General features: G+C 40.1%; 1 protein-coding gene across 20 annotated transcripts in view; it reads left to right on the top strand.

The window, feature by feature from the left end:
- ATP10D (ATPase phospholipid transporting 10D (putative)) overlaps positions 1 to 20,722 on the top strand; it is a 140,495-nt gene that overhangs the window by 118,099 nt on the left and 1,674 nt on the right. For 13 of the 20 annotated variants that reach the window (XM_086405886.1, XM_086405883.1, XM_086405888.1 and 10 more), the window contains 5 exons: positions 1,961 to 2,161; positions 6,882 to 6,962; positions 8,251 to 8,355; positions 13,829 to 14,016; positions 19,070 to 20,624. In XM_086405886.1, coding sequence (XP_086262012.1) covers positions 1,961 to 2,161; positions 6,882 to 6,962; positions 8,251 to 8,355; positions 13,829 to 14,016; positions 19,070 to 19,400 — 906 coding nt within the window. In that variant the 3' untranslated portion in view covers positions 19,401 to 20,624. Of the gene's footprint in view, positions 1 to 1,960; positions 2,162 to 6,881; positions 6,963 to 8,250; positions 8,356 to 13,828; positions 14,017 to 14,329; positions 15,323 to 18,938; positions 19,001 to 19,069; positions 20,625 to 20,722 lie in introns of those variants that run through there. The other 7 variants (XM_086405894.1, XM_086405893.1, XM_086405902.1 and 4 more) reach the window with 5 other exon arrangements.

The following is a 20,722-nucleotide window of genomic DNA, read 5'->3' as shown; positions in this document are numbered from 1 at the left end:
TTTGGGCTCCAAAATCACTGCAGATGGTGATTGTAGCCATGAAAATTAAAAGACGCTTACTCCTTGGAAGGAAAGTTATGACCAACCTAGACAGCATGTTAAAAAGCAGAGACATTACTTCGTCGCCAGAGGTCCGTCTAGTCAAAGCTATGGTTTTTCCAGTAGTCATGTATGGATGTGAGAGTTGGACTATATAGAAACCTGAGTGCTGAAAAATTGATGCTTTTGAACTGTAGTGTTGGAGAAGACTCTTGAGAGTCCCTCAGACTGCAAGGAGATCCAACCAGTCCATCCTAAAGGAGATCAGTCCTGGTGTTCATTGGAAGGACTGATGTTGAAGCTGAAACTCCAATACTTTGGCCACCTGATGTGAAGAGCTGACTCATTTGAAAAGACCCTGATGCTAGGAATGATTGAAGATGAGAGGAGAAGGGGATGACAGAGGATGAGATGGTTGGATGGCATCACCGACTCAATGGACATGAGTTTGGGTAAACTCCAGGAGTTCGTGATGGACAGGGAGGCCTGGCGTGCCATGGGGTCGCAAAGAGTCAGACACGAATGAGCAACTGAACTGAACTAAAAAGGCACTTTATAGTTCATGAGCAGTTTCTAACTGGATCTTGATATTAAGACCTGATGTGGTATAATTCTCTAAGTCTTTTCCAGGCATAGAAACCAAAATTTATAGAGGTTTTTAAAATGACCTAAAGTTTTTACAGTGGTCATGTATGGATGTGAGAGTTGGACTGTGAAGAAGGCTGAGCGCCAAAGAATTGATGCTTTTGAACTGTGGTTTTGGAGAAGACTCTTGAGAGTCCCTTGGACTGCAAGGAGATCCAACCAGTCCATTGTGAAGGAGATCAGCCCTGGGATTTCTTTGGAAGGAATGATGCTAAAGCTGAAACTCCAGTACTTTGGCCACCTCATGCGAAGAGTTGACTCACTGGAAAAGACCCTGATGCTGGGAGGGATTGAGGGCAGGAGGAGAAGGGGACGACAGAGGATGAGATGGCTGGATGGCATCACTGACTCGATGGACTTGAGTCTGGGTGAACTCCAGGAGTTGGTGATGGACAGGAAGGCCTGGCGTGCTGCAATTCATGGGGTCGCAAAGAGTCGGATACGACTGAGTGACTGAACTGAACTGAACTGAAAGTCATATAGTCGTATAGAAAGTGTCCCCTTGGACTTGAAACAAGACCCCCTAAATCTGAGTTGAATGACCTTTCCTGTGTCCTACATTGCTTCAGGGCAGAAAGCTTTTGCTATTGAAGACTTACTGCACATGAGACAAAATACTGAAACCATGTTGAATGTATGTGCCTGCCTCTGGGATGACCACCTGTCCTGGTTTGCCTGGGTCTGCCCTTGTTTAAGTCGTAAGAGTACTATGTCCTAAGAAACTCCTTTGCTTCAAGCAAACTGGGATGATTGCCCACCCACTGGCACCATCCCACTTCACCACGAAAAGAATAATTGAGAACCCAGAAAGCAATTGAATGAACATGTGTTGTGATGGCTGCCACCTACCAGCACGGGTCCAGCTTCTCTTCATCTGAAACTGGAATGTCTCTATTTGAATCCTGGCTCTGCCACTTATTTGCCGGCTAACTTTAGGCAAGTTCCTTAGCCTCTCCATGCCTCACTTTGCTCATCTGTAAAAATAGGAACAACAATAATTTCCAAGTTGTTACGAAAATTAAATGAATGAATTATAAAGCTCTTAGAACCATGCATGCCAGCACCACATAGTAAACAGTCTGTGTGTGTGTGTGTGTTTTAATAAAACATTTACCAAAAAAAAGCTGTAAGGTCAGCTGTGGTTCTCTATTCTGTCAGCAAAGAAGCTGTACTGAGAGGCTGAGATCACACCATTCAGAACAGCACTGCGTGGCATATGTGGTCATGGCTCTCATAGCAGACTCTAAGATGTGACTTTTTCTCTTTGTGTCCCTAGGCCTACGTGAACCTCCTTTTCTGGTACCAGTTCTTTTGTGGGTTTTCAGGAACATCCATGACTGACTACTGGGTCTTGATCTTCTTCAACCTCCTTTTCACATCTGCACCTCCCGTCATTTATGGAGTCCTGGAGAAAGACGTGTCTGCAGAGACTCTCATGCAGCTGCCCGAGCTCTACAGGAGTGGCCAGAGGTCAGAGGTGGGTGCTACAGCAAAAACGTGCACACCAATACACAGCCGTCGTCAAAGTCAGGCATCTTCCGGGGTGCTTGGCTCAAATACTCTGGTGTATTGAAACGTATCTGAATCATCTGTGTTTGTTTCCAAAGATCTCTACTAATACAACAGACATAAAGTTACTCATTTCTGAGAGAAAAGAAAACTTTGAAAGACCTCAGGTGCTTCTAAGAAGAAATCCAGTCTTCAGACCTTACAAATAACATTATCTAGTATTTCCTAAACCCCCGGCGCCTTCTCTTGGGCAAACTATAACATATTCACAGTCCCATTTATCTTCACAAAGCACTTTGAGAGAGAACCTGGTGGTGTTCCCATTCTAAGATGAAGAATCTGAACTTCAAAGGGGCTGATGAATTTTTCCAGAAATCTCATAGCTATGAAAAAAAAAAAAAAAATAGCAGAACTGGGATGGGAACCCTTCTTAGTCTGGTTCTGAAGCCAAAATTAAATTCTTCAGGTTTTACTGTCATGTGAAATATTGGCATGATCTTACTGCCTCCCTCTCCCTAAACCTGTGTCCACCTTCCACTTAATTAACTTCTCAGTCCTGTCCACCCACCTCCGATATATCCCTTATATCTGTCCCCTCTCCATCCTTCTCTCTGCCCTCATTACCTCTTACCCAAAATATTATAATCACCAATTGAGCTAGTTGTCTCAAAACTCTTTTCATTTGTCCAGTTCATCTTTTACAAAATTAATAACTATTTTTGAGATAGCCTTATGAACATTATGTAATGCCTCTTATATGCCAGGCATATATATATGCATACATACATTTATGTATGTAAGGTGCTTAGCATACATAAATGTAATTCTCAAAATGACTCTGCAGAATAGGTGCTATCGTTAGCCACTCTGTAGATGAGGAAAGTAAGGCACAGGGAGGTATCTTAAGTAATCCACCCATGTCACCAAGCTCATGGGTGGCACAGATGAACCCCAGTTCCCAAGCCTCTGCTGCGTTGCTGAAAGAACATTGATGTTATCTTCACTCCCTGGGTGCTCCCAACCCCTTTGCTATTTAATGGCCAGAAATCCAAAGTGCTCTCACAAGTGCTCAGGATCACAGGGACTGAGGTGGACCAGCAACCTGTAGATACCTGTAAATGGACAAAGCTGAGGGCTTAGTCTGGTAAAATATTCTAGCCTTAAGAAGAAGTCTGTGTTAGTCAGGACTCTTCGGTTTCAGGTGACAGAAAACCAGCTCAAATTGGCTTAATGAAAAAGGGAAATATATTGGCCCCATAACTGCAAAATCGAGGACTAATGGTGACATCTATTATTCTTTTTTTAATTTAATTTTTATTTTGTACTGAAGTGTAGTTGATTTACAATGCTGTGTAAGACACCATTATTCTTAAATCAGATGTAAATGTGCTGGTTATGACTCCGTGGCTCAGCTGACGGTGAGAGTGTTAGTTGCTCAGTCACGTCCAACTCTTTGCAATGCCGTGGACTGTAGCTTGCCAGGGTCCTCTGTCCATTGGATTCTCAAGGCAAGAATACTGAAGGGGGTTGCCATTCTCTTCTCTAGGGGATCTTCCCTACCCAGGCATCGAATTCAGGTCTTGTGTGTTGGGATTTGAGTCCTATGCTTTTCCCTGTGTGTATCGTTGTGACTAGAAAGATCATTTTCTCACCAACCAGACCTGGGATATGGATCTTTCCTGAGGGCAGAGCTTAACCACGTGGACAGGATTGGGAAAGAGGATTTCCTGTCAAAGGGCTGGAGAAATGAAAATGAGACCCATGGTAAAAATTCATGCATTGGGTTTCACTGGACTCACTATTCTGAAGACACTGACCCAGAACAGCACATGTTACAAATGATGGGTGATGGTTAGCCTGAGTTTACATTCTGGCTCAGTGGTATGTGACCTTGGTAAGTTACTTAACTTGCCTGTACTCCAGTTTCTTTATTTATGGAGATTATGTGAAGATTAAGTAAGATAATATGTATAAAAGTTCAGCCATATTACACTCTCAATGTTGTTTTTACCCCACCCCTAGACTTAACCAGAAATTTGAGGAAATCCTAAATATAAAATGATGCTTTATTTTTGTCTATCCAACTTTCTTCTGGCTTGAACTGCCTTTCCAGACTGGAAAGTAAGTTAATATCCTTAGGCTCATGGGTATGGGCTTCCCTGATAGCTCAGTTGGTAGAGAGTCTGCCTGCAATGCAGGAGACCCTGGTTTGATTCCAGGGTCAGGAAAATCGGCTGGAGAAGGGATACGCTACCCTCTCCAGTATTCTTGGGCTTCCCTTGTGGCTCAGCTTGTAAAGACTCCGCCTGCAATTCGGGAGATGTGGGTTCAATCTCTGGTTTGGGAAGATCCCCTGGAGAAGGGAAAGGCTCATGGGGCAGTCAATGCAAGGAGAAGTCAGCTTCCAGGGAGGAGGAAATCCTTACACTTCTTCAGTTTCATCCAATTCATTTCGATCAAAGAACCAAATGGGGTATTCTAAAAAAGTCCAATCTGACTTAAGGTTCAAAGCCAGGGGTGCAGAAATGTGTGGCTGACAGTAATGAAGTTGTCCTGCACCCCAGGTCTAAGTAAAATTCCAAGTCCATTGAGGAAAGAAGGATAGAAGGGAGATCTTTAATGTTTTTATAGCTGGTGTTTCAGAAGCCCATTTGTACAGCCTGAAGATTGTAATTGGTCTTTACCCTGGAAGAGTTGAGGTCATTGTTTCCTGTTGTTGAGCCCTGCTATCAATTCTGTGCACACAGTGTTCTACTGAGCTGGCCAGTTTTGTAATACATGGTGATTGCAGGCAGTGTCCCAGCATGTGGCTATTGATAAAAGGTAATTGATTTCATTGATTTACCTTCCGGAAGAGCTGTCCTTTCTGTGAACTTGGCCTCCAAACAAATTCTGTTTTATGTTTGGGCCATTTCCTGTCTTTGGTGTCATGAAAGATAACTTTCCAGGGTTATAGCATCTCTCTCCTTGAAAGGAGATGGGTCTGGAAGGCCGCAGTGAGAGGTGTCCCTTCCAAACAGCTGTCATCTATTACCATCTTTCTTCACCCACACAGCCTTCTGGCTTTAACCTCATGTCCAGATTTTTGCCTCTCAGTTTCCAGGGATCTCATGAGTTACTCCTTTCAGCCTCTCATCTGTCTTATCTTTGACACTTCCCTACCCCGAAGTCCCCTAATTCACATGACTGTGAAGAAGGTGTACTTGTTACCTTTTGGCTCTAGGTATTTTGAGCAGCCTCCATTCCCCTAGAAGCATGGAGCTATATTTTAACTTACCCTGGAATTATTCTCTCTTGTCCAATGACATTTTGGTGGCCCTTTTGACTCCGCTGCATTCTCTTCCACCCATTTGATTGTGCTTAGTTTATGGACACTCGAAGAAAGGCAGGTAGAAGATTCCATCATTCCAATGAGAAATTGTAACAGAAGATACAGGGGAAAGTAGACTGGAAACCATCACTCTTCATCACTTTGATTTTTCCAGAGGACAAAGAAATTAAAAAACAAAAGAAAAAAAGATAGAGGCCTCAAACTTCTTTTGAGGGCTGGAAGAATGTATATGGAATTTCGAACACTTATAAAGTTTTAGAAGACAGCTACCCATTTTGAAGAAAATTTCAGCCTCTTTTTTCATTTTAAAGGAAATAAGACTATAAACATGTTAAGAAAAGGAAAAAGTAGCTCAAAGATATGATATATGTGTTGTCATTTTTGTCCGTGGCAGACATCACTAATAAACCATAGCCCTCCATCCTTCCTGTCAGGTCTGAATGGAGCCTCAGAATCCTTCTGTACACACAGTATTATTTGTTCAGAATTATCTTTTATTTGAAAACCTGTTTTCAATCATTTGGTATTTATACTTGATCTTTCTCTTTCTGCAGGCTTCTGGTAGGAAGCAGTTTAGCACATGAAAAGTTAGGTGAAAATAGTTTATTAATCCAAGAAATATTTGTTGGGTACTTGCTGTATACCAGGCACTGTTTTAATCACTTGAATAAAAGAATCTAGGTCCCACTTTATGAAGCTTGCATTCTGTTGAGAGAAACAGGAAATGATTAGGTAAACAAGATGATTTCCGATTGTGAGGAAAGATTTCTAAGGATCCCTGGTGTTAATAGTAAATGATAACTGAACATAACTTTTAGATTGGTCTGGGGTCTATGCCTCTATGAAGAGTGATATTTGAATTAGGGTATGAATAATGAGGACCTGGTGTGTAGGAGGTCTAGGAAGAATTTCTAGCAGAGATAACAGCACAGGGGAAGCCCTGAGGAAAGAAGGGATTTGGCATATTTGAGAAACAGATGAAGTCTGTGTGTTGGGAGAATGGTGAATGAAAATTAGACCAAGAGGGTGTGACCCTGGAGAGCAGGGATTTCAATGAGAAGACCACACAGGACCTCCTAGATCATGGGAAGGGACTAAGATTGATCCAATGTTAGAAGCAATACAAGTTGAGGAGTTCCTTCAGATTTTTTTTCACCTGTGAACTCATTTTATTCAATTGTCACCCCCTCATTCTTTCACTATTACTTACAGATCTGACCTTTGTCATGAATGAGAGACTGAAGGAGTAGAGTTTTCTCTCAGAGAAGCAAAAACAAGCCCTGGCTGGGGGTGTTCCTTGATTTTGCTTTGACCCTTATTAATCTTTCTCCCTCCCCAATGTCTTCTTTGTTTTCAGGCATACTTACCCCTCACCTTCTGGATCACTTTGTTGGACGCCTTTTATCAGAGCCTGGTCTGCTTCTTCGTGCCTTACTATGTGAGTCCTTGTTCACTCAAAGGATTTGTTGTTAATGAATAAATGGTGCCTCTTTGTTCTCTGTCACTGGTGTCAGCATTTAGAGTAGGTATACGAGGGTAGATTGCTCATGGAATTAAGTTATTAACTAAATATAATGCTTCTAAATATATAACTAAACTAAATATATAACTAAATATAATGCTAAATATAATGCTTCTCTCAAATATGGTAGGGTAGTGGGTTAAATTTGAAGAGAGGTACCTAGATGGTAGGTAACGGGTTAAATTTGAAGAGAAGCGCCTAGCTGCATCCTTTTGGTTCTCTTTTTAGCCCTGTACTGCTTGATAATTTTCATCAATGACTTGAATAAAGTTGAAAGCCTGGCGTATAATTAGATGAGTCAAAATCAGAGAGGCAAAGTCAGAATATGAAAGCTATTATTAGTCAGTGCTGGACTAATTCTACCAGGATGACATTCAGAGTATTAAATTTAAGTAGTATCCCCCAAACTAAAAATTTAATAAAAAAAAAAAACAACACCCTGTTATTGCAGGTAAAAAATGGAAAAAATATGACTAAACAAAGAATTAATTTAAAAAATTTAGACCAATTCCAAGCAGCATGATATAGTTGCCCATTCACCCACCTCCCTCCCCAGAAGAAAACGCTAATTTGATCATGGATGGTTAACAAAAGTTCATTAACAAAAAGGGAAAAGGTAATAGTCTTTAACAATTTTCATTCTTTATTCAAATAAAACTACTTGAATTTACCCACCTAGAATATTCAAGGTATACTGTTTTTCAAGAGGAATATAAGTAAGGCAATCTAAAGTATATTTAGAAAAGAATGACTAGAATTGTAAAATATCAGAAACCTGTGTCATGTGAGGAGTACTTTAAGGACTTGAAGACATAAGCATATGAAAGGGGTGGATATTTACTTAACCATGATAAAAACTCAAGTTAGTCGTAGTATCTGCTTCAAAGGTTTGCAGCTCTGTTAAGTGGAACATATTTGAAATTTCTCTGTACTTCAAAGAATCAGAAGCATAAGTAAAAGAATCAAGGAAGATGAATTAAGATTCAGAATAAAAAATAATTCCAACTGAAAAATCCAAAGATTAGCTGGCCTGTCTGGGATTCAGTCTCTTTTTCTAAAAATGTTCAAGTTTATTCTAAATGACCAATTATTAAGAACACTGAAGAAAGGGACTCAGTCCTCATTTGGGCCATGGAATAAAGTGATGATACACCAGAGTGTGCACAACTCTCCAAGATCACCAACTTTTATCCTCTCTTTGTAGACCTACCAGGGCTCAGACATTGACATCTTTACATTTGGAAACCCCCTGAACACAGCTGCTCTGTTCGTCATTCTCCTCCATCTGGTGATAGAAAGCAAGAGTTTGGTGAGTGGTTTTTCTGCCTCTGAAGTAGCCTGAAACTGTTCTTGGGGAAATGTCTTCATGCCTAGAAAACAAATGGTAAAGAGAAGAGTAATGACTCCAAGGAAGAAGCCACTCTCACAGCCACTCTTGTGGATTGTTGAGCGGTGTTACGCTAAGGTTAATGTGCAGCCAGGGGCAGTGGGGAACACCTGCCTGGTCCGCTTGGTGGTGCTCATGGTGTGAATGGTTCATGGTGTGAGTCAGGCTGGAGAAATAATTACTAGCATTGGCCAGCATTCTTCAAGACCAAGCTGATGCCTTTCAACTAAAATGAAAACAGGTGTTGTGCCATAATCCTGGTATAGTGACTTTTGTAAGTAATGATTTTATGCTTTTCTCATAAACAAAAAAAATTTTTTTTCTCCCTCCAAAAGTTTTACCATCCATTTCATTTATACCTAGGTCTTTTTGAACTTAGTTGTCAACTAAATGATAAAGTTAAGTCTTTTCTTCAAAGTGATTGCAGGATAGCTATGAAACAAAGATAGTATGGAAACTGCCTCTGTAATTATTTATGCTGCTCATTCACTTCCATTGTTTCTGCTGTCGTCAAAGCCTCTGTCATTTCTTCCTGAATTATAGCTACGGCCTCCTTGATCTTCTCACCTTGACTCTTGACTCTGCTGGCCCTTCTCTACAAAGCAACCAAAATCATCCTTTTGAAATATAAATCACACCTTTTTGCTCTCCTTTGGGTAAAACCCTTCAGTGGCTTCCGATTTTACTTGGAATAAAATCTAAAAGCCCTAAGACAGCCTATTATGCTTCATGCAGCCATGCCTCCTCTTCTTTCTCCAATGTCATTTCCACTTATTTGTGGACTAGCACCACACTGTCCCTCTTTTTCTCAGGTACAGTGAGCTCATTAGCACATCAGGGTCTTAGCACTGACCATATCTTCTGATGGGAGCATCCCTTGCTTACTTTTGGATCCCTGTACTTTACCCAGATCAAAAGTTTTTGTTTCTTTAGCTTTTTTTGGTTTCAGCAAAAATGCTGCTTCTCTCAAGCAGCATTTCCTTTCCTAACCATCCATCTTCTCCTATTATCCTCTTACTTTATTCATAATCCTAATAATAATTTATAATTCTTCATTTAATTATGTGATTATACTATTCATGTTTGTCTTCTACATTAGACTGTAATCTTCTTGAGGGCAGAATTCATGTTTTGTTTACCATTGTATACCCGTATCTAGGACAAGGCTGGCACACAGTAGGTGCTCAAAAAATATTTGAATAAATAAATGAATAATTAAATAACCAATGTTTGAGGTGATTTAACATCTTACTGGTGATGCATTTTATATAGGAAATAGCTGGGTGAAATTACAGTTTTAAATGATATATGAGGTTATATCATGAGATTATAATTTTTTATAATCTCATGATGTAATAATTTTTTAGGTAGGGCTGAATATTTTTGGCATCACATGCTTTGCTTATAACCTTCTATAACCAAACTTTATAAGCCTAAAGTATTATAAAAAGTTAATATCTACAGATACCAGATGGGAAGAGTAAAGGGAATTCTAGAACTAAAATATTGGGGATTATTTTAGTATGTATTTAATTTCATTTTTAAACTCTTATGTAGATACTTTTGGCTACTACCTAAGGAAATGTCATAAGTTCTGATGTCAAAAGGTGTTGCAAAGATGCTAATATGCCAAGTGTCCGTTTGGGTTCAGTGGTTATGAGCAACAGCAATCTATTTTAGCTAACCTGAGCAAATAGAAAAGTTATTAAAAATATATTGAAGAATCATAGTAAAACAAACAAAAAGATGTCCTGAGGATTCAGAGTGACTCCAGAGATCCAGGGAACAGAAAGCAATGGATAAGCTTGTCAGGGTGGCACTGCAGTCTGAACTGGTCCCAGTCATTTTCTCTCTTGCCTCATTCGTTGTGCTCCAAATTCAGTCCCTGTTGACAGAATTCTATTTCCTTAACTCCAGTCACAGGCTTTGGCGAAAGAGGAAGGTTTTGTCAAGATTGCACATAATCCTGGGAGTCTTCACTAAGAGAAGGGGAGCAGAAGCGAGGTGCTAAGAACAATGAGTACTATATAAAGAATGTATCATTAAAGGATTGTTTCTCACACTGCAGGGTGGGATAGAGCTCATGGCCTCCAGAGGTCTACTGTCAGTAACAGTCATTCCGAGAATATGAGTTGGTTTCCATTACCTTTTACTCACCATCTTACTGTCACTTCTCCCCTCTCCCTGTTGGTTTTTACCCAGCATCCCTTGACTTTATCTGCATCCATTTATTTAAACAAGTCAACTCCATCAAGTTACTTCTCACTTGCCAAAAGTACTTCTTAAAAGGAAAAAGAAAACCCTGGCAGTAGGGCTCAGTGAGAAGGAAAAACATTTGATAAAGAAAAAAAACCATTGTCTTTGGAGGCATAAAGATTTTTTTTTTTTTTTTTTCCCTTGTTGATCAAGGGTCAACTACAAAGTACAATGTGACTTACATGTACACTTTGAGTAGAATCTAAAAAAATCATGGGGTTATTAATGTCAGAAATAAAAATTCAGAGATACACAATGGCCTACTCACCTTCCAAATGAATATTATGCCACTTAGTTTGTATTTAGAGAAATCTCAGATTGTGTCTCTATGTGATACTGAGTCTCATTTGAATATTATTATTAAATGCACATGACAGGAAAGAAGCAGTTCAAATATTTTCCAATATATTCATTATTTTAATTATATTTCAGCCATGGCTGTGTGTGCTCAGTCATCTCCAACTCTTTGCAACCCCATGGACTGTAGCCTGCCAGACTCCCCAGTCCATGGAATCTTCCAGGCAAGAATACTGGAGTGGGTTGACATTTCCTTCTTCAACCATAGTCTTGTATATTTTTATACATCCCCTTAATAGTCACTTGTGCCTTGTTAATATTTGCTGTTATCAGAGGATTCTTTAATTCAGGTTCATAATTCTTCATATTTATATATATTTTAACAATAATCACTCCTAGCAATCATGTACACATACGAATACACAGTCTCACATCCCATAGCTATATATTCCTAAAATACAAACTTTTTAAACTTCAAAATAGAACAGAAGTCCTGATTAAAATTAGACATGATGTCTTTTTTTATCAATGAGAAATCAAATATTAATATGTTTTCATTTTTTTTTTTTATCTTTTTTTTTTTCTTTCTCCCTGTATATGAGACAGCAAAAGAGACACTGATGTATAGAACAGGCTTATGGACTCTGTGGGAGAGGGAGAGGGTGGGAAGATTTGGGAGAATGGCATTGAAACATGTGAAATGTCATGTATGAAACGAGATGCCAGTCCAGGTTCAATGCACGATGCTGGATGCTTGGGGCTGGTGCACTGGGACGACCCAGAGGGATGGTATGGGGAGGGAGGAGGGTTAAAAAGAAAAAAACAAACAAACAAAAAAAAAAAGATCTTTTTTTTAACCGGAGAAGCCCTAGTTGCTTTACAGTGTTTTATTTTCTGCTGTACAACAAGGTGAATCCGCTATGAAAGTGAAAGTGTTAGTCACTCAGTCAAGTCCCACTCTTTGTGAACCCATGGACCATAGCCTGCCAGGCTTCTCTGTCCATGGAATTTTCCAGGCAAGAATACTGGGGTGGGTAGCCATTCCATTCTCCAGGGGATCTTCCCGACTCAGGGATCAAACCCGGATCTATATTTATACATATATCCCCTCCCTCTTGGAACTTCCACGCATCCCACCCCTCTGGGTCACCATGAGCACCGAGCTGAACTCCCCGTGCTATACAGCAGCTTCCCACTAGCCATCCGTTTACATATGGCACTGCTCGTATGTCAGTCCCAATCTCCCAATTAACCCCCCTCCCTGTGTCCACATGTCTACTCCCTATATCTGCGTTGGCATAAGGATCTTTTTTGTTTGTTTGTTTTTGGCATAAGGATCTTAATTGAGGATTCATCCAACATTTTCTGAGCATTTTGTGCATGTTTACAAAATATGAACTGTTTTGTGATTTTTGTGAAGATATCTATCCTGGGAAAATACTTTGCAAGGTGAAAAAGAAAACAGAAAATTGGATCTTGTTTGAGAATTTTAGGCCTAGAAAGTAAAGAAGATTAATAAAAGCATTCTTCCCCCAAAAGACTAATAAATACCACCATGGTGTACACAGTGATTTTAGGTGGGACTGTACACTGCACTAAATAACACTGACGACTAGATAATGTGAAAGTGACTCTCTTTCATACTTTAGATTATGTTAAACAAGTCTGTTTGGGGCTATCATGTTTTATCACAGTAACTCTTGCTAATTTCCTTTTGTAACAAACATAGATCAGACTCCAGACTCAAAGCTGTTATGATAGGAAATGCAGATATTACATTTAAGGTAGTGATCTGCTTTTCTTTCTAAATAAAGTTATTTAGTGAGCCTGTTTATAGCAAAATAATAAAAATAATAATGCAAGCTCTGTGTAGTTATGAAGGTGGATGGTTTATAATGTGATATACAAAGATGTGTATCTTGTTCATGTAGAGTTACTAAGGTTGCAGAGAACTTCAGAGCGATTATCCTCCAAGGAGTGGCTCAGTGACCCAAGCCATGTCTTGTAGCTGTACCACCTGAAATTATTCCCAAAAAGCACATCTTGGTCAAACATGGAAAGAAAGGAGACAGTATGGAAAATTGCACGTCTGCTCTTGCATGCTTCTAACTGGAAATTTTTGCACATCCCTTCCATTCATATTTCTTTGGTCCAAGCAAGACATAGCCATGCTTATTTCAAGGGAGTGGGGAAATGCAATTCTTTTGAGTGTTTATTAGAGGCAGAGAATGAAATATTGGTGATCAACAGTGATATCTACCACCTACTTAAATGGATAAAGTTTGAAGTTCACTGGATTAAGGTATTATCTCAAAGAAGAAACAGACCACTAAGTGACTATGTGGAAAAATAAGGAGAAAATCCTAATACCTCATGGAGCATGTGTGTATGTTAGTCACTTAGTTGTGGGACTCTGCGACCCCATGGACTGTAGTCCACCAGGCTCCTCTGTCCATGGGGTTTCCCAGGCAAGCATACTGGAATATATTGTCAGTCCCTTATCCAGGGGATCTTCCTGACGCAGGGATCGAACCTGGGTCTCCCACACTGCGGGCAGATTCTTTACCATCTGAGCCACCTGGAAAGCCCAAGCATGGACAATACAAAATGAGCTAGTCATCAGAGTTACTTTTTGGCATTTGATTTCATTTTATATAACTTAAACAGTGATATGAACTATTCATGAAGGATGCTCTTGTGCTTCGATATTTTGTGTTTTGTTCACTGATTTGTTATACCGTTTACCCACTGCTTAAATAAATGTTTCTTCAAAAGAGCAGATTTTGCCAGACTGTGAAACCATCAGAGTGTATTCATTTCCCTTGCTCTTCTTGTCTTGCAGACTTGGATCCACATGCTGGTCATCGCTGGGAGCATCGTGTGCTATTTTTGCTTTGCCTTGGCTTTTGGAGCCATGTGTGTGACTTGCAACCCACCGTCCAACCCCTACTGGATTATGCAGGAGCACATGGCAGATCCAGTGTTCTACTTGGTTTGTGTTCTCACAACCTGTGTTGCTCTACTGCCCAGGTATGGTATTTGTTTTATCATCAGGAGAGTAAGCAAAATCATAGGTTTAGAATTCTTCTAGCCACTACTAAGAATAGATGGTTAGACCGTCATGTTTAGTAGTAGAAAAGTCGGTCTGTGTGGTAGTTAAAATATTGGTTTTATCTCTTTTACCAGAGTACAAAAGTGGCTTAAGCAAATGAAAAGATTTATTTCTCTTTCAAGGAAATTTCTAGTCTGGTTGATAGTCCACAGGGATAGGGCAATTTTGCTTCCCAAAGTTATTGAAGGACTCAGATCCTTTGCTTTGTCTTTTGTTCTGCTGGCTCCCAAGGGCGTTGCCTTCATGTGCATGACTGAAGCTGGTCACCACCAGTACACTCTGGTCCTGGATCCCTGCCCTGCATCTCTGCCTTCAGGAGGGAGAAAGAGAAGATGGAGGGCGTGTAGCTTTCCAACTTTCCTCTTTTTATTCTTTTTCATAATGATATGACCCAGATGTAATATCCATCACTGCTCATATCTCATTACCTAGAATCTGCATATGCAGAACTCTGAGTGGCTAAAATCTGGTGGTTTCTGAAAAAGGGGGGAATGGGTACTGAGAGACATGTAGCAGTCTCAACTAAAACCTATAAACTTTGAAAGCTTACCTCCTTTTGGACTTCAGTTATCTTCCTCATTTAAGTTTAACTCAGTTTCTCATGTGGATGGAAATGGCTAAGATGTGTGCCTGGGTTTTTACTCTGTAGGTTCTTCAGACTCTTTAGAGCTTTTCCCCTTTGTAGTTTTATGTAGCTGTTTAGCTGAAAACACTATAGCAAAGAATTGTTCTCCCTTTATAAATATGATATAAACATCAAAATGATGATTTCATATTATTTGCTCACAGGGTTGACAAATTGGCTCACAAGCAACTCTGACCTGCTGCCTGTTTTTATAAATAACATTTTATTGGAACATAGACATACTTACTAATTTATGTACTGTCTATGGCTGCTTTTGCACTATAATAGCAGAGTTGAATAGTTCCAACACAGACTGTCTGGTTCCCCAAGCCTTACTGTCTGGCCTATTGGGTGAAAGTTTGCCAACCCCAATCTGTCACATCATCATAAGTAACAATGGGCACAGACCTTTTGTTGTGGATAGACATCCCTTCTAGAAATGCATAAGAAAAACCCATCTGAGTCATTCTGGGGTGGCTACAATTATATACTTAACTCGGTTTGCCAGGGATATTGTTGCTTCTGTAGTTCTCAATGTAATTACCAACTTTCAGATTAAAAACTGACAAGATGAACATGTAAAATTTATGAAGAAACACTTACTTTAAAATTGGAGCCTGAACATTTTTTTCAAGTGCATTAACAGTACAGTTTTACTTATTATTGTTGTAGTAACCTGAAAAAACAAACAAGCCCCTAACCCAGCAATCCCACTACTGGCTAATATACTCTGAGAAAACCATAATTGAAAAAGTCACATGTGCCCCAATATTCATAGCAGCACTATTTACAGTGGCTAGGACATGGAAGCAACCTAGATGTTCATCGATGGATGAATGGATAAAGAAGAAGTGGTATATATACACAATGAAATATTCAGCCATAAAAAGGAACGAAATAGTGCCATTTTCAGAGAGGCAAATTTGCAGAGGGGGAGATTTGACACAGACAGGAGAATGCACTTTGACCATGGTAACAGAAATACCTTGGTCACAAGGCAAGGAATGCCTGCAGCCACCAGAAGCTGGAAGAGGCAAGAAATGAATTATCTACAAGAGGGAGCATGGCCTTTCCGACACCTTGATTTTGTTGTTCAGTTCAGTCACTCAGTCATGTCCAACTCTTTGCAACCCCATGGACTGCGCATGCCAGGCTTCCTTGTCCATCACCAACTCCTGGAGCTTGCTCAAACTCATGTCCATCGAGTCAGTGATGCCATCCAACCATCTCATCCTCTGTCATCTGCTTCTCCTGCCTTCAGTCTTGCCCAGCATCAGGGTCTTTTCCAGTGAGTCAGTTCTTCACATCAGATGGCCAAAGTATTGGAGTTTCAGCTTCAACATCAGTCCTTCCAGTGAATATTCAGGGCTGATTTCCTTTAGGATGGACTGGTTTCATCTCCTTGCAGTCCAAGGGACTCTCAAGAGTCTTCTTTAACACCACAGTTCAAAAGCATCAATTCTTCAGCACTCAGCTTTCTTTATAGTTCAGCTCTCACACCCATACATGACTATTGGAAAAACCATAGCTTTGAGTAGACGGACCTTTGTTAGCAAAGTAGTGTTTTTGCTTTTAAATATGATGTCTAGTTTGGTCATAGCTTTTCTTCCAAGGAGCGAGCGTCTTTTAATTTCATGGCTGCAGTCACCATCTGCAGTGATTTTGGAGCCCAAGAAAATAAAGTCTGTTACGGTTTCCATTGTTTCCCTGTCTATTTGCCATGAAGTGATGGGACTGGATGCCATGATCTTTGTTTTTTGAGTGTTGAGTTTTAAGCCAGCTTTTTCACTCTCCTCTACCACTTTCATCAAGAGGCTCTTTAGTTCCTCTTCTCTTTCTGCTGTAAGGGTGGCATCATCTGTGTATCTGAGGTTATTGATGTTTCTCCCAGAAATCTTGATTCCAGTTTGTGCTTCATACAGCCTGGCATTTCGCATGATGTACTCTGCTTGTAAGTTAAATAAATAGCATGACAATACATAGCCTTGACGTACTCCTTTCCCAATTTGGAACCAGTCCGTTGTTCCATGTCCAGTTCTAACTGTTGCTTTTTCACCTTCATACAGATTTCTTGTGAGGCAGGTAAGGTGGTCTGGTATTCCCATCTCTTGAAGAATTTTCCACAGTTTATCATGATCCACACTGTCAAAGGCTTTGCCATAGTCAATAAAGCAGAGGTAGATGTTTTTCTGGAACTCTTTTGCTGTTTTTTTAATACAGTGGATGTTGGCAATTTGATCTCTGATTCCTCTGCCTTTTCTAAATCCTGCTCAAACACCTGGAAGTTCATGGTTCACGAACTGTTTGAAGCCTGGCCTGAAGAATTTTGAGCATTACTTTGCTAGCATGTAGGATGAGTGCAATTGTACCTTGAACATTCTTTGGCATTGCCTTTCTTTGGGATTGAGATGAAAACACAGATTTCAGAATTCTTGGCCTGCTGAACTGTGAGAAAATAAAGTTCTGTTGTCCTAAGCCAGCACATTTATGGTGCAGCAGCTATAGAAAACAAATGCAGACTTGTATAGGAAGGTGGGTACTGCTGTAATAAATACCTAAAAATGTGAAATAGGCTTTGAAATTAGATAATGAGCAGATCCTGGAAAAATTGTGAGGTACGTAATAGACTGTTGAATTTTGAGGCATGTATGCACTGTCAATAGAACTATGGACCTTCAAGTATCTGCTGGTGAAAATTCAGAAGAAAGTAGAAAGCATGGTCAGAGAAAGTGATATCTTGGAAAATACATAAATGGTCATTAATGGAATGTTGCTAGAAATGTGGGGAGAAGGCAATGGCACCCCACTCCAGTACTGTTGCCCGGAAAATCCCATGGATGGAGGAGCCTGGTAGGCTGCAGTCCATGAGGTCGCTAAGAGTCAGACACGACTGAGCAACTTCACTTTCACTTTCCACTTTCATGCATTGGAGAAGGAAATGGCAATCCATTCCAGTGTTCTTGCCTGGAGAATCCCATGGACGGAGAAGCCTGTTAGGCTGTAGTCTATGGGGTCGCACAGAGTTGGACACGACTGAAGTGACTTAGCAGCAGCAGCAGCTAGAAATGTGAGTGTTAAAGGTACTGCTGGCAAAGTCTCAGAAGGAAATGAGAAACATTATTGGAAATTGGAGGAAAGGGAGTCTTGGCAATATAGTGGCAGAGAGCTTAGCTGAAGTGTGTTCTACTGTTATGTGGAAAGCAGAATTTGTAAGTGATGAACTTGGGTATTTAGCTGAGGAGTTTTCAGTGTTGAAGGTTTGGTCTAGTTTCTTCTTGTTGCTTATTTATAGAAACTTGGCAACTGAACAACAACCTGGAAAAATGTGAAGGAAAAGAGATTGAGGGAAGGTACTATTAAGTCCAGAGAAACTAGATTTAGAAAATCCTCAGCCCACCCAGATTTCAAAAGTTGCTAAAATTAGGCAATTTGCTATTGGGAGTATGCTCGAAAGAGAGGGCCAAGAGTGTGGCTGAACAGCCTTTGCTGGTGCTGAAGAGATTGGGTGTGTGACTCATGGATCCTCTCAGTCACCTCAGCAGTCACCAAGGAAGCAGGTGAGATACACAGGAAAGATCTGTGGCGGACCCTCTTATCTAATGGCATAAATGCCCATTAGATACATTGGAGACTCAACAAGGTTTTTGCAAATGTTCTTGTTATTTAGTTGCCAAGTCATCTCTGACTCTTTGCGACCCTATGAACTGTAGCCCACCAGGCTCCTCTGGCCATGGAATTTCCCAGGCAAGAATATTAGAGAGGATTGCCATTTCCTTCTCCAGAGGATCTTCCTGACCGAAGGATTGAGCCCATGTCTCCAGCACTGGCAGGCAGATTCTTTACTGCTGAACCACCAGGGAAGCCCCTAAATACTGTCAGCTTGGTCTGAAGGGGTGAAGTTTGTGGTAATTTGTTACAATAGCCATAGAAAACTAGAAGCTAGCATTTTAAAAAATACTGTGCCAACGCTCTGCCTGCTTCACATGTATTGTCTCATTTAACTTAACAGACTATTGACTAGGGGATTGTTGAAGAAACTAACACCTATGGCATTAGTACATCTCTGGTCATTAACATGAAAACATTAAGACTGTAATGTAGCTCTGTTGGTATCTCTACTTTTATTACAGATTTTATTTTTTATTGGACAATCAGGAACTCATTATTTTCTCAGTGTTTAATAAACATTAATTTCATGTTATCTCCATTTTATAGTTCACTTATCCTCCTCCTTTACCTCAAGAAGGGCCACCAGACCTTTTTACTTTTTCTAATCGGTGAGTATTTTTTGTGGTCCATAATGCATTCGAGGTGAATGTAATTCTGTGATGCTTTTTGTAACCTAGGTTTATATACAGAGTTCTTCAGGGATCCCTCTTTCCATCTCCAATTCTGAGGGCAAAACACTTGGACAGACTTCCTGCAGAGGAGAGGATTGAAGCTCTCAAGAAGTGGAGGGGGACTGGGCAGATGGATCAGTTGACATCTAAGTATGCTGACCACTCAGCTGTTGAGTCAGAGAGAATACCCATTTATGACCCGTCTGCTGTCTTTGCAGTGATGTCGGCAACTGCTTGTGCTGTTGAGAAAGGAAACTTACCTGTATGTGAAACTGCTTTAGACTCGGACTTCTCTGAAACTAAGGCCTCAGGGATGGCTGGACCCTCAAAGGATTAAAAAAAGCAGGATATCCTTCTTGGAGATGCCAGTATTCCATCAAGTTTGGGAAAGCAACTTTGAAGAGGCTCCTTTGCCAAAGCAGCATGACTTGATTTTTCCTTAAGGGACGGGAACATTTTACTGGAAATGTTTGGAAGAGCCTATGTGATGACCTTTACTGTTGGTTTGTGGATCCATGTGTAATGGACGTTAGAATTTGACCTGGACAGAGTTTAGAGAAGTGAAATATTTAATTCAGATTCAAATGCTTTCATGAAACTTTTTGGATTTTGTGAAAGCATTTTAGTTGTTCTATAAATGCACATATTTTCAAGGATTCATTTGGGACATATATTTATTTGACTCTGCTCAGTGTTCTCCTGAGGTGGAGTCTTCCTGAGAAAGGCGCAGCGGGGATACCAGGGGTCCATGGAGATGCATTCCTCTCTTGGCTTCTAGTCAAAAGAAGACTTTTTATGAGGTCTGCCTCTGTACACATGCTGTCAGTGAAGTGATAGAGGCCATAGGTAAGGGAAATGGAATCAGTTGAGTCCAGGCCACCTTGGCAATTTCCTGTATTCTAAAACTGACAGTAGCCAGATCAAAATGAGACAATCAAAGCAATCTTCAAGAGACCATTTGAGGGTTTATCGTCTTTACCCTATAACTTTCCTGGCATGCAAATACTTTCAAGCTCTTTTCAACCTCTAAAAATGAGGTATTATAAACTGACACTGATACAGGTGATTCTCAGGAGAATTCTATGAGGTTCTTAGATTTGCTTTTAATTACATTTAGGACATGAAAGTCTATACCAAGTCCATTGCTGTTGCAAATCATGTATGCTGGCTTTAATTGAAACAAGGAAACTAGTTTCTACCATAACTGCCAGGTATTATTATAAGATCATGTATTCTTGTCGAGTTCTTTTAAAATTCTGTATCCATTCATCTGAAAATTATCAGCCAACCCAGAACTTCCTTCATGAAATCTCCATGCTAATGTTCTGTGTCTGTATCAAGCTCTTCTTAATGACTATGCAGCTGTGTTCTCAGGGCTTAAGTTTCTACCTGTTGCCTACTGTTCTGGTCTGATATTTTTTGTAGCCTTCTAATATTATTGCAAATGGTCTTTTATACAGACTGATTTCTAGCATATCCAAAATCCCATATGGCTAATGGAGGTAGCTATCTGCTTTCTTATGATTTTTTTAAACTTTTTAATAAATAACATATATTAAAAGCTGTCATAACTCTGATACTCATCAAATCCAATAGTAATTGGTACCAGAACTGAGAAGGAAAATCCCAAAGCAATACCTTTAAAGAGTATTGTTTGAC

The sequence above is a fragment of the Bos grunniens genome, chromosome 6 (assembly GCF_055505025.1).
Source record: "Bos grunniens cultivar Pamir isolate PY7600 chromosome 6, Bosgru_T2T1.0, whole genome shotgun sequence".
NCBI classification, from domain to species: domain Eukaryota; kingdom Metazoa; phylum Chordata; class Mammalia; order Artiodactyla; family Bovidae; genus Bos; species Bos grunniens.
This window is presented reverse-complemented; position numbering and strand designations above follow the sequence as displayed.